Source organism: Ciona intestinalis, unplaced genomic scaffold (assembly GCF_000224145.3).
Source record: "Ciona intestinalis unplaced genomic scaffold, KH HT001217.1, whole genome shotgun sequence".
NCBI classification, from domain to species: domain Eukaryota; kingdom Metazoa; phylum Chordata; class Ascidiacea; order Phlebobranchia; family Cionidae; genus Ciona; species Ciona intestinalis.
Genome location: NW_004191538.1, coordinates 2,125 through 17,050, shown reverse-complemented (window position 1 = coordinate 17,050; position 14,926 = coordinate 2,125). Strand labels below are relative to the sequence as shown.

General features: G+C 36.6%; 2 protein-coding genes across 2 annotated transcripts in view; one reads left to right on the top strand and one right to left on the bottom strand.

The window, feature by feature from the left end:
* LOC104266762 overlaps positions 1-1,418 on the top strand; it is a gene marked incomplete in the record, with an annotated part of 2,716 nt that extends 1,298 nt beyond the window's left edge. The window contains 4 exon segments of the mRNA XM_018817265.2: positions 46-250; positions 311-623; positions 813-1,123; positions 1,280-1,418. Of these exon segments, the coding sequence (XP_018672810.1) occupies positions 46-250; positions 311-623; positions 813-1,123; positions 1,280-1,340 (890 nt within the window).
* Positions 1,419-2,489: 1,071 nt separating this feature from the next.
* On the bottom strand, positions 2,490-12,667 carry LOC100177101 (kelch-like ECH-associated protein 1). The gene is made up of 11 exons (XM_002128019.4): positions 12,442-12,667; positions 11,686-11,870; positions 10,632-10,812; positions 10,227-10,347; positions 9,774-9,944; positions 9,282-9,446; positions 8,418-8,623; positions 7,864-8,004; positions 4,482-4,687; positions 3,511-3,687; positions 2,490-3,282 (listed from the first exon to the last, which is right to left on the bottom strand). Exons 1-11 carry the CDS (start codon positions 12,567-12,569, stop codon positions 3,140-3,142), a joined length of 1,824 nt encoding a protein of 607 aa, XP_002128055.1. The 5' UTR covers positions 12,570-12,667; the 3' UTR covers positions 2,490-3,139.
* Between the last annotated feature and the right edge of the window lie 2,259 nt (positions 12,668-14,926).

The window sequence follows — 14,926 nt, the reverse complement described above, 5'->3', positions numbered from 1 at the left end:
CTTGCCAACTCCTAATCTTTCATTAAATTCGACTTTTCTCTGCAGCCGCTGTCGTCAGAGACGGATCCACCATCATCAAGGAGTATAATGAGAAATTGGAGAAGGCTATTGCCGAATACGTCAAGCTTTTCGGAGAATGGAAGTTGAAATGGGCCAACTACCACAACGAATATATTGAGAAATACAACGAAATCATCAAGGCCAGACACGATTGGCACTTGAAATACGTCACTGCCCAATACGTTTGCTAGTAAGTTACCAACAGTCGCAACAAAGTGAACACATTTTCACAGTTATTTAAACATCACAGCAACAACAGCACCGAATTGACCGATGAACAGAAGGCAGAACTTGCCAAACTTAAGACGGAACTTGACGAGAAGAGAAACGCTGCAGTGTTGGCTTACAAGACCAAACTTGCCGAGAGCTTGTTGGAATGTGCCACCAAATTCGCCAAGAGCATCGAAGAATACAGAACCAAGGCACAGGCTTACATCCAGAAGATCGGAGACAACTTCGACGCATGTCTTAAGAAGAGATCCGAAAACATCATCGCTTACAGAGCCAAACTCGTTGCTTACGCTAATGCTTCCAAGCAGAATATGGTCGAAAACATGAAGAAGGTTGGTGAATGAATGTAACTTACTTATCCTCTTACTAAATGTAAGGCTTGCAATTGAAACAACTGGAGCAATTTCGTTAAGTGTCTTGCCCAATGACATCAAGCATACACGCCCACTACTGTGGCAGCGGATTCGAGTATCTTGCTTTATTATAATAAGACATGAAACTTTATAATTTGGTTTCCACAGACCAAGTTCCCCCACCTCGAAAACTACGCCAAGCTTCTCCAATCCTACCACGGAGAGACCCTTCCCGCAGCAGCTGAAGCCTTGGAGGCTTGTTACCGTCAAAAGCTCATCGACTACTGCAACGCAATCCTTGCTAAGTGTGCCGATGACTGGAACGCTCTTATCCCCAGATTGGTTCTCCACTATTCTTGCTGCTACACCTGCAAAGAACAGAGATTGTGCTTGCCTACTTACTGCTGGGGTGGCTACTACACCTGGACCGTCAAGTACCCCACTGCATGTTTCTACCCTTACTACTACAAGACCTACAGGTAAACGATATTATTATTACATTATTCAGAAATACACTTTGGGTAAGACTTTCTGTAGCAATATATACGTTGTGTTTGACCTACAAAAAAACACCATAAACTGAAACAGAAAATAGAAAACTCCTGTATGTTAAACTATTCCAATTTACTTCACAGAACTTACTGTAGCTACCGTGTATCCTACTGCCAGGGATATTACTCCTACAAAAGCTGTTAGATCTGATCGTCAGTTACAAGGAATTCTTAACAAGTTTTCCATTCTACGATTAACGTAAATAAAACACCAAATATGTCATGAACGTCTTATTTTATGTTGTATAGGAAGTTTCTGATAGCAGATCAGTTAGTACCGCACTTTGTATATCAGACTCCGGAACATACTATGTGAAATAGTTAAACTTTTTAACGCTTTGTTTTTACGGCGAAAGATGTGTCTGTTACGACACCTTAGCTTTATTTGTCCAGAGTTATATTGGCTTGTTAATTGAAATGAAATTCTTTATACAGAGTTAAAAAATAAGACAGCCACATTTGTCAATACACAACCAACCAGCTTCTTAATATACGGGGGTTTAATGAGTTCTGTGTTTGATTGCGGTTATAATTCGCGCATCGAATATAAGTCTGCGATTTGGCCCGTGCAATGAAAAAAAAGTTGGCGACCCCGACTTTAAAAGTTATTACGCGTGGGTCTTACTTCAGACACTTCGCTGCCATTTACAGCAAATGTAACATTGTAGGTAAAAGTACGTGTCTGTCAAACAAACTGTCAAAACCTAAAACTCACCAAAGTAGAAACGTGTAGTTCGTCCTTACGAAGCATCTTAGGCTACAAATGTTTAAGTTTCAATTGAATCCAAATTGGTATATATATTTCAAACATATAGAAATAAGATATGGAGCAGAGTTGGTCCATTGGCCCACCGTTATACGGTATATGTGATATGCACTGGTACCGTCTTTCTTTGTAAACAAGCATTGTTTTGCCTAAAACGTGAAAAAAATGTTTTAATGTTCAACAAAATCACACAAATATATTAAAACACACACTGTAATATAATATCCATTGCAAATATACATAATATGCACATATCACTACCACTGCCAGCTTGCACCTACAATTCTAGCCTTACTATTCAGACATGTTCTATACTGCAGTTACCAACTACACGCAAACCCATGCTTTGTAACAACTCACGCTGCGGGTACAGAAGTAAAATCTGCTAAAAGCGCTTTTTAATTATTACGTCACAATAAAACGCGCGATTGATAGGAGAACTCCTAAGTTTCAGAACCAGGGATCCTTGGTTCGAATCCAGGCCGAGGTTGAAAAACCACTGTTTGAAGCCAGTTATAAAATCAGAGATTTGATTTTTGCGTCGTAGATTTATTACAAGTACTGAAAATAAATAGAATATGTTTCATCGCTAGATGAAAAATGGCGAGTCACAGTGACGAAGCAAAAAGCACCGACATTCGTCGAGCCCAAACACACGACGAACAAAGGCACGATTAACACAGAACGAAGAACTGCATTATTCACTGTGACGTCATAATTAAGAAATTTAAACGTCACAATCTCGATGTGCACGTCTGATTTGGGACGTTTGTAATCTTGTTTAAAATATTTAAAATCATTTTTTTGTTAAAAGTTTGCGTTTTCCTAATTTGCCAAGTTTTTGTTAACACTATGACGTCATAAAATATAACTCGATTATTTGAACTTTTCAAGTATGATGTAATATTGGATTGATCCAATCCGGGTATTATTACGTCACAGCTGCTTCTGATGATTCAATAATAGGAAAGAATGCGTCAGGTATAATAGGCACACATCATAATGACGTCACTGTGACGTTTCTGATGACGTAAATGAGGTGATATATTGAGGGAATACTGCACCAAGAAATTGGCGGAAAATTGAAGATCGGGCGAAAAAATCGTTCCGTTTGCAAGCCGGTGGGTGGCGCTCGTGGGCGGAGATAGCGGGAGAAATACGACCGCCGGTAGTGGGCGCTACCTCCTCAAGCACGGTTGAAAACCGACGGCGGATCCGCAACCTGATCGACCACTTGACATGTTGGTTACTTCTTTCCACTCGTTCTTTGCCGGATCATAATACTCAACACTGGAGAGAAAATCGTGGCCGTCGTATCCACCTGTGGCAAAGTATAGGTTGAGGTTGGAGAACTAAGGGTACTGGATTCGAATCTAGGCCAGGGTTGGAGAACCAGGACCTAGGTTCAAATCCAAGCCATAATATTAAAGAACAAGAGATAAATAACACTAAATATAATTCTATTCTTTATAGTTAAGGTCCTTGTTAAGGCCCTGCGATTTAGGCCAGATTTGGCCCATTACCCCATAACACTAAGTTATAAACTTACCAAGTGCGAATATCTTCCCGTTATGGACGGTAACTGCGAGTGCCGATCTTCTGTGTTTCATGCGGGACACAGATTGCCAAGTATCGTCCAATACGTTGTATTTCTCCACTGAGTTGAGTTGCTCGTGGCCATCGTAACCCCCGACTGCATATATTGTGTTCCCAAGTGCGACTACGCCTGTGTAAACGAGAGGTTAATGACCTTGAGTTCGGTATAAAGGGTCAATGACCTTACGGAATATAAAGTGGAAAACGTAATGTTAAATATTTCCGAATATCCTGATCGTTTTTTAAACAACTAACAATGGCCTATGGGAGTCGTGAGGATACGGTTTTATAATTCTTTGACTGTTCTTTGTTTACTACCGAATTGGACGAGAAAATAGAATGAACAGGTGTCCCATCTTCCCCCACCAAACTATAACTTATCTCTTTGAATGGGAAAACTGAATCAATCATTTAGAAGAACGAAGAGATGGGAAACGTAACAGACAAAATCAAATCAGTTGTAAAAAAAATCAAATCCTTTTTTTAACCAGTTGTATAAAAATATATATTTCGCCTAAATGGCGTTGTTTCTTATTCAAACGGATAAAATTCTACTTTGGAAGTGTCTGTTAAAAACGTGTCTTCTAAACCCGATGGAATAATTCTCATGCTTGTGTGTGAAGCGACTGGGGTTTCGGTATCAATTTAAACACATGTAAGGCTCCCGTATCTTAGCAACATACACGTATGTTCTGCGACCTTGAGATTGTTTCAGATAAGAAACTATTTTTAAAAATAACGGCAGACGATAAAGTGGCTTATATGGTTATAACGATATATTATAACTTTTTTTATAGGGAACATACGTAGGTGAAATGCTATAAAACATTGGGTTTGTCATTGTGTAACGTCTTTATAGCGCTTACTGACGTAAGCAGCGCGTAATTTTAGCGCGGGAAGATAAAATGACGTCACACCACATACCAGCGCCGCTTCGAGCTGTGTGCATGGGCTGCGTGTCTCTCCACTCGTCGTTTTCGGGGTGGTAGCGTTCCACTGAAGACAGCCGGTTAACGCCGTCAAAGCCACCCACAGCATACAGCATACGGTTGACAACTGCGCAGCCAACGCCGATGCGTTTGGTCTTCATGCCACATACCATCGTCCAAGTGTCAAGTTCAGGGTCGTACCTGGAATGTTACAACTTCTAAGCAAGGATTTTGACAAAATGAGTATCGGCTATATTTTTAAGTAGCCGGACTTTTGTAGAAAAATTCTGGGTTCGAATCCATGTTAGGGTTGTAGAACCAGGGGTGTTGGATTCGAATCTAGGTCAGGATTGAACACACCCGATATAAATGCAACAATGACTACGTGACGGCCATTTAAATAATTTCACAAATACCACGTATAGTTTAATGTAATGTATTGAATAAGCCGTAATCGGATACAAAACTACTGTATGAAAACTTGTTATAAAAAGAAGCACCGTTTATAATACTGAAATACAATTATGGAAATCACCCATTTACATGTACGTCACGTTACCATAGCAGGCAAAACACTTTACGTTACGCGGTAACTAACAACGAAACCCATTGTGACGTCACTAGGGAAACCAATCGAAACTATTGTGACGTCACGACACCGTATTTGTTTTTTACAATGATATGATAAAACACAGGATAAAAATAACGGACTATCCTTATACAAACGCAAGCGGGTGGTTTCCACTGCAAATAGTTGGCGTAATTACACAGAGGGCGGAATACTTAGGCCTGTATCACTTGTTATACAAGCCGTATGTAACCAAGGTAAACACAATTAAGCGATGACTGCGCGATTTTTCGCAATGTCATTTGGCCGCAGACAACGCGAAAATGCGTTTTTTAATGTAAAAGGCAGAAATTGACCTATTTTTTTGACAATTTAGTAAAACTAATTTAAAAATCGATTGGTCAGTTTATTATCGAAACAGCTGCGCGAAAAAACTGTGTTGGTTTTTAAAGTATTACGAATTCATTGTTTACAACGTGAAAACATACAATAATATTGCTTCGACCGAAGTTTCGATTCGTGAGTCACAATGATTTGGCGAATTCTTACGAGCGGGAATCCGTAATTTTGATTTTAATCTCGGATTAATTTTAGTCTTAACTTTGAAGTAAAGGTCAAATGTGTTTACGTCCAAAGGGCAAGGACGGGAACGTTACCTACACAGGAAAGTTTAACCTTGCGTATCTAAGGAAAAACTACACTAAACAAAAACCTGCACGCTTGGCAAATATTTCTTTGTGTTCTACGCTGAACAACGCTGTGTGTAGATATTTCTGTGTTATTTTTTGCACCAAATCGACCTACGCTGTAGTGTAAAAGAGGCTATTTGAAAAACAAACAAAAACAAATAAAAATATCGGCACTGGCACGCGCTAAATAACGCTGGTCGCTGGGTGTAGATATTTCTTTGTTTCTTTTCTGGGGCATTTAGACTACAGCGTTTAGCTTGCTTTGGTGGAAAAACCATACAAAGAAATGCATACATCAAGCGTTGTTCAGCGTAGATGTTTCTTCACGTATAAAAAGACACGAAAATGTTTGTTTTTGAAACAGCGTTTAGACTACAGCATACGTCGCTTCGATGTAAAAGCAACAGCAAAAGCATCTACAATGGTGAAACATTGAATGCAAACGGGCATGGATTTACCGTTAAATAGATTCAGTTTTGTTGTGGCCACAAGTTTTGTTCGATCGTGCAATCGCGGTATGTCACGAATCAGAGTTGTCAAGTCATTGTGACGTCATAAAAAGCTACTTAAAAGCGCTCTTAAAAAGGTAATTAGTTGTAATTAGTAATTTGGGTAAGCAATTAATTTACAAAATGGCGGAAAATAATATTGAAGTTTTGCGGTTTAAACTTCACAGCGATTGGAAACAAATAGAAATAAACTAAAGAACTTTTTTTTAAATTTCGAATAATATTTAGAAAAATTCGTCGCACGCAACGCGGCAATTGAGTGCGTTCTTTTATTACGTAATAGAAAGGTACACGCGATGGAATGACTTGCAGAATCATAGCGGATGTTACAAGTTAGCGCTCGGTTAATCACGTAATACATGTTTTACAACCATAAAACTCAACTATCTTGTAAATACTGGTACACCACATACATGTATGTGGTACATTCAAATATTCAATGACCTATATAAAATCGGGTACAAAACTTGAGTATATCATTATATTTATATACCATCATTTTCCTATCATAAATCATATCATAAATCATTTTCTATCATTCTATCATAAAAGAAAACATCATTTTGAAAAATCTTTCTACAAAAAGTGGGTCCAAAACTTAAAAAGTATATTTTAAATCCCACTTTAACATTAACTGGTAAAGTCAATATATCCTTTTTTCAAATTAAATCATTGCTGTAAAAATGGCATCATTATTGAAGTTGAATGTAGGAAAACATGTAAAATATTAAAAATAAATATGAAAGAAAATCTTCAAATAACTTAAACTTTGGTTAAAATTTCTATTATGCATTTTTCCGAGATAATTTTAGCTTGCCATTCTTCACCTAGTGTACAAGCGACAAGGTTAAGACAACAAACCAACTGAAGGGGGGGTGTTAAGTTAAAACCGCACTGAACTTACACCACGTTTCAGCTTACAAAGCCAGAATTATGGAAAATGCAAGTCATTGCAGACAAAGAAATTATGGTCTGGTTGGTATACACTATACAGGTAGAATTTAAAGCCATTTGGTAAAAGTTGATGCATAGTTTTAACAATAACTTGGAATTGCGTGATTTTTCGCTGGTGCTTATGTTTTTTTTCAAGTTAATTTTTATTTTACCGAAACTATGGCAATTTCAACAGCTAACAGTTAAATTGCAAGTTTTTCGAATTGGTTTCAAACAATAACTTTAAAAACTTGTTGCACCAGTTTTCACAGATGTGGCTGTTTATAAGTTGATTTGTATTTTACCAACACTGTAGCTATTTTAACAGCAAGTTTTACAAAAAGTCCACCAAATATGAATTAGTTGCACCACTTCTTGACCGAAAGTTTTGCATATTCATTATTTACAGCTAGTTTTACAAAGAACCAACCAAACATTAGATTGTTCCCGCTTTCATACAACATTTCAACACTGCTGATCTAGCAATTTAAACAGCAAGTTTTACAAATAAAAATAGTCAACAAAAATAAATTACCTGTACTACTTTTCACATATTATGATTTTGACAACTAATTTCACAAAGGGTCAACAAAATATGCACGGGTTAAACCACTTTAGCAATTTTCCTAACTAATTTTACAAAGTATGCATTGGATTCAAAACTGCCCATGAACCCACCTTTCAACACTGTTATGATGTGTTGGACCTTGAGAACCACCCACAGCATACACCATGTTGTCAATGACACCAACACTTGATCTGTTGCGCGGTACGTTCATAGATGACCTATGGTCCCACTGATCTGACATTGGATTGTACCTGGTTGTAAAGTCGTGTTATTTATAATTGAATTTTGACTATTTTGGCAAAATGCGCCTTCTCATTTCACCCTGATAAAATCGACATGAAGAGGAAGCGGCAGTTCTTATACACCAGACAGCAGACACACATGGTGTATTCATACACCTCATGCTCACTGTTGAGTTATAACATGGGTGTTTTCTTATACACCAGACACTGAGACACACATGGTGTATTCATACACTTCATGCTCACTGTCGAGTTAAAACATGGGTGTCTTCCTATACACCAGACACACATGGTGTATTCATACACTTCATGCTCACTGTCGAGTTAAAACATGGGTGTCTTCCTATACACCAGACACACATGGTGTATTCATACACTTCATGCTATTAAGATATAAATTTAGAGTTCACAACCAGTGTCACCTGTCACATGCCGCAGAGTCATAATTCCCTTCCGGTGAATTGTTACGACCCCCAATGGCATAGAATAATCCTTGTACGACACATGACGCGATTCCAGACCGTGGCATCGGGAGGTCACGGAGTCGGAGCCACATATTTTCCTCGGGATGGAAACACTCCATGTAAGGGAGGGAGTGGCGTAAGTAGCCACCTGCCACGTAGATCACCTGGTGCCACAAAAATGTTACAACTTCAATCTTAAAGGTACCTTATTTGATATTGTTTAAATTAGTAATAATTACGAAATCATTAAAACATAATCAGGATCTGGTGCTACGAAATGACATCTTTAATTTCCTATTTAAATAAAATAAAATATATTTATATATTTGATTGCACTACTTCTATATTTATCGAAAAATTCCATTGTTTTAAAATAAAGATTTTCCTTTATACAGTTTAAGTGGCTTACATTACAATAACACGTTATGCAACCATGTGCAAAGTGATGCAGGTGCTTTTGGTATGCGGTTATACCCCGGGGGTGTTACCACCTATTCGATGAATACCAAGCGTATATTTAGTTTAGTTACCCTTCTGGGGTAATAGGACAATCCTGTCCTAAATCCTAAGTACCATGGCCTGCCACGCTGGGGACCTTACCCATATAAAATAGTCTATATAGTTACTTTGGGGCAATTGGTCAATCCTGGCCTAAATCCTGGGACCCACGGCGTTCAACGCTGTAGGACCTCACGTAGGATAGAATGCACATATACAATGTTGGGGTAATGGGACAACTCTGGCCTAAATCTTAGGACCCATAGTGTGCCACGCTCCAGCTCCAAGATCTTACCCATATAGAATAGAACTATAATTAGTTACCTGTCCAATATCAGGAGCACGTGGTTTGTGACCGACTGGTTTATGGAGCGTAAGTTCTTTAAATACATGAGCTAAGTATTCACGACAACGAGGCTCCTTGTTCACCACCGGACAGTTTTGAAGTTGTCGTTCAAGGAAGCCTGGGGTTAACGAATGGCATCGAACCTGGGTTTAGATGGTCGGGTTATTATTAACAAATTATAAAGTAAATAATAAAAACAATTTTTCAGAACTAATGAAGTAAACAATCTTTTAAAGGCTCATTTGGTATATAACTTAGTGTATTTTTCAACAAACCTATTTGCTCCATACTAGATTATTTACATTAGAAGTTTCTACCCTAGTTTGTACAATATGGCTGAGGTTATGTTACAATACATGCCATGGCGGCATAGATGAAATATATACTTGCAGTAACGGTCTCTACGCTTGCAGGCATTCTCCACAACAAGTAAGGTAAAATGAACAAAACAGTCACAACAATATACTCACAGCTTCAAGGAGCATTTTAAGATACTGCTGTCTTGTCTTTGGGTTGTATTGCACCCAACATAATACAGCGTTGTAAACCTGAGATTCACAATCAACGTGTATTTCATCTGCAGCAATGATCTTTGATAGCCGACATGGGGACAATGTCTTGAATTCTTCCGATTGCGACACCTTTATTACATCACAAATTAAACTCCTGGACTCAATCACTAACGAGATGTTCCTTAAACCCACACCCCTTTACAATATATCTCTCTTATTCTATCAGCATTAAAGATAAAAAAGACATATTTTAAGAAAACTGTTAACCTCAAACAATAGAAACAAAGGAAAAAATTTATTATGAAATTTTAACTTTAAAAATTATATGTACAACTGTCAAAAAATAATAATCTTGAAAACCTGTCAGGAAATTGATGTAACCCTGTTTTGATAAAAATTGATAAAACTGACCTGTTCGAAATGGGCGCAGACATATTTTTCGATCTTCCTTTTCAAGTCAATACATCCAAGATCTTCAGCAAACGCAGCAAGACCAAGGCAATTGGATGGATCAAGTTGGTTTTCAAGAAATCTGGTTAAATTGAAAAAGTCCTAAATGTGTTTACTAAAATACCTCAATCATATAAAAGATGGCAGAGGAATGGCAGATAAAAAGTTGGAAAATTATATTTTCTTAAAAAGGTTTCCAAATAATCTGTCAACGGCTCATTTGGGAAAAAAAAACCATATATTTTGATATTTTGGAGGTTACGTCTGCCAGATTTGGAATACACTATGTTTTATACCAAATGAACTGTTAAAAGATTGTTTACATTATGTCTGGAGTAACAGAACATATAGAAAAGAGTTTCTTACTTGCAGCATATTTGTACAACGTGGTTCATTTGTAGCATACAAGCTCCAACCATAATATATAGAACGCATTGCTCACTAATCAGTATACGTGAGGTGTAAGCAAAATCCAATAACTTTGAAAAAACATCGGGGTGAATTTCTCTCATGTTTACCTCGGACATATTACGCTCTCTACATCCCCCTGGTGGACAAGAAAAACAATGTAAGTAGCAAAAATATAAATGAAACAAAATATGCATTAAAAGTGGGTTAAAAAGTTTGAACAGCTGTGAAAAGTGGTGCAACTAATTTAAGGTTAATGTTGTATTGGCACTATGTAAAACCATAAAAAATACTAATGTGACCCCTGACAAGCAATTTCCATTTCATCAGGCTTTAGGCAATACACAGTGCATAGTACAATATCAGTAATACATACAATGACTAGGTATTATACTAAACTATATCAATAAAGGTGTAAAGGGGGTGTGTTGAAGGCAAAAAGGGGTGTGGTTCACTTAGAAAAAATTTTACACCTTGGACTAATAAATCTCTTTCACCTTCAAACAAATTACATTACATGCCCACCCTATATTTAGTGTAATAGCAATAGGCTATCACATCAGTAATACAGTACACAGCACATACAATGATTAAGCGGCTTATGATCATCATAATGACAATACATTGCAAACAGTCTGGGTGGATGGGTGCTACATTATTATATTTGCTGAAGGTACAAAGTTCGAACATTTTGTACCAAATATAGCACAAGCACCTTCATTATTAGGTAAGGACAAATACTTTATTCTAATTGTAATTAAAAACCAAGGTTTAATTAGTCATAAACACAACGTTTATATATTATACAGACTACAGAGTTTAGTTTATAAAATTAATATTGGCAACTTTCTATTTATTTCATTATTCGCTTAAAACAGTCTTGAGGTGCAACATATTTTTCGGGTAAATTTAACGCACGGTTAAAAATCAAGTCTAACCAGCTGTACAACGAAAGATATATATTTCGCCTATATGGCATCATTAGTCAAATACAATTAATATATTTACTTACCAGTGAACATGGCTTTAAAATACGGAGAGCACGAGGCGAGTACAAGTTTGTGGGCCGAGAATTTCTTCTTCTGTCCATTGTATTCCAGTTTGATAGTGACATCACAGAGCAACGAACTATGTCTCAGTTCATTGATAATTCGGAGTGAATCGTTTGGATATTCCTTTAATTCAAATCTCTCAATCCTGTATAAAAATAAACCACTTTATTTGATTTATGACATCATAGCTTCCTGAATTATGACATCATATTTTCCTGTATCCCAACTTAGCAAGAGACAAGTTATCAAACATGACTAATCATTTTAGTCAACAAACATGACTAAACAGTTTTTATCAAAAAACATGACACAGCATATTAAAGAGATAGCCTAATGAATGGGTATTACTCAACAGGGAATAGGCTATAATTATAAGGTGTAAACTAAATAGAATGTTGGGAATGTACAATTGAACTAAATTGCACCAAAAATGTTGTAAGCTATGAAGGTTTAAACGTTTAAAACAAAATCACATTTACATTTACCGCAAATGGTTTGGCTTATAAAATTTATGCCAACTTTGGCATAAAATCTGTATTTTTACTTAGTTTCTGTTCTAGGAAAATGGGTATATGCATGGTTTTAGCTCAGAATGTAAAGCAACTTGTTAAGATATTTTAATTTTTTAATAATTGTTGTGAATCTGGGCCACATCTTGACCTAAGAAAACTATCACACTGTAGAAAATACAAAAGTTTGTATGAACACTACATTACCTGTCCCCATTCATGGAGGGTATAACACGGCCCGGACACTTTCCCATCCCTCCCCCACCATCAGATGAACTTGTGTGAGTTTTCTTCCTCACCTTACATGACATAACGCCTGCATTTGGTTTCAGCATACCAAACACACGTTTACTTGCATCTTATCATCACAGCATATCTCTTATGCTTAACATCCTCAATCTAAGAGTCAATCATACAACATATAACATGAGTAGCTGCAGTGAGTGATACATTGGTTAGAGCACTCTAAGTGGGCAAGTCATTTGTCTGTTATTCCTTCAACACAGTGGACACTAATGGGTTTTTATAACTGGTAAGATTCACTTTTTAGAATATGACTTATGTACAAATGTAATTTATGTGTATGGCTGAAGATTTGGAAACTCAGCTGGTTGGAGCAATTGATATCAAGTGTCTTGCCCAAGAAAACATGCTAACCCTTGATAACAAAGAACAATTTAGTCAATCAAAATAAACCAACAAGGTGACAGAAAATTAGTGACCACTCAGCTAGATTAAAATTTAAGTCCTATGACTTATGAAACTCATTAACCACAAACTATAAACAGGAACACTGACCAACAGAACAATCTAGATGTTTTAACCACTAAGTATGTCAGTTAAATTCTGTGAAAAACGTTGTCCTTATACTACTGTACTGCACGTACACGTACCGTATTTAGTTGTGCACCTCATTTAAACACACATATCTAATGGGAAGGCATTAGCATTATAGTAAATATGCTATATACTAACATTTCATATGGTGTTACCTATTATATCATTCTTATTGCTAAAAGCTACCACTATTTCTCTGTTTAAAACATATCTGTATCTACCGTCTGTCGAACAAAGCAATTAACCATGTAACTAGAACTGCTACGTAACAGTGGTTAGCGCAAATCGCGATTCCGACGCCGAGAAACCGCAGATTTTAAGCAACAAAACGAAGATTAGATATTTTATGCTGAATCATTCCATCGACCTTTCGTTGGGTTCACCGAAACCACAGATAACAACCCAAATAGAAACATTATAACTTTTTTCAACGTTATGACGTCATTACTCAAGTATTTATAAAAAAAAGCTGAAAAAATTAACTGTAAATTCAATTGAAAACACGTAAGCCTTTTAAAAACATAGTAATTCTTTAATTATTGCCAAATTATGTTATAAATTGTAAAAAAGGCTATTTTGTAAAATTGACAGTCGAATAAAAGTCATACCAATGGGATTCCAATATAAAAATATCACAAATTATTAAAACCTTTATGGTAATATTTGCAGTTTGTAGTTGGTAATATTTTGACTAAAACGGATGCAATAATACCATCCAGAAAAGTAAGGAATTTTATGACCGGGCGTGGGCGCTAAAGAGCACTTAATATTTTATTAACGGAAATTTTATTTTTTGCTACAAATACGTCAACTTGCTCGTATGGAGAAAGCAACAATCTATATTGCTTTACAAATATATTTCTTACACATTTCAGTCTTCCTATTTGTTTTGTTCGTAGTGATACTAATAAGTAAACCAAATATTCAGTGATTAGATTTGATTTCTTTGGGAATTATGTATAAAAATAAAATACATATTTAATGACTTGCTTCGAACAGCCAAACCATTTTTAAAAAAATCGAAACGACTAAAAATAAAGATATTTCGTAAGATTCACATAGGCGCAGAACGTGTATACGTGGGAATTTATAGCCAATACGATTACGCAGATCGACAAGATATATCAAACAACATTATATTCTAATCAGTGGTGAATGTCGCTTAATCGGTGCCGAGACCGTGTTCCACGAAACAAGCCAAGATAAAATTCCTGCACAGAAGAACGACGTGGGAAAAATGGGAGGAGACCGGCAGCAACCGCAGTTCTTACACAAAGCAACGAATGGATCCGCCTCATTGTTTAACCGGGCACAGCAGACTCGCTTCAGTTGGATACTATAGCTTTCAATCTGATATTTTAACGCTGGAGAAATGTTTCTGTAAGACGGGTGAGTGTATGTAAAATTTACATATTAATAAGAGTAAAAATAGTTGTTTTTTGGGTTTTTATATACAACGTAAATATAAGATTTTGTTAAAAAGTATTAAGTATCTAGTAAACAGCACGAGGTGTATGGAATAGAACACCCTTGGTAAATCTGTTTTGCTTGCCACGGGGGGAAAATAAGTGGCATTTAATTATAAAGTATAAAACCTTAAACGTCCCAATAACACCAGTCTCGTGAACCAAGCATGTTTTAAAGGACCTGGTTTTCACACTAAGGAAGACATGACGCTATGGTATGTAAGCACAAACATTTGTCTTTGGTAATATTGGTACATAAACAATTGGGGCCATCAATGCTTGTAAATGGTTTAAGGAAGATTTCGTCAAACATTTGGTACAGTACAAACCGTTTTCCTCAATATTTGTAATGTTTTAAACTATCTGGAACTATATTATGGACAACTGTA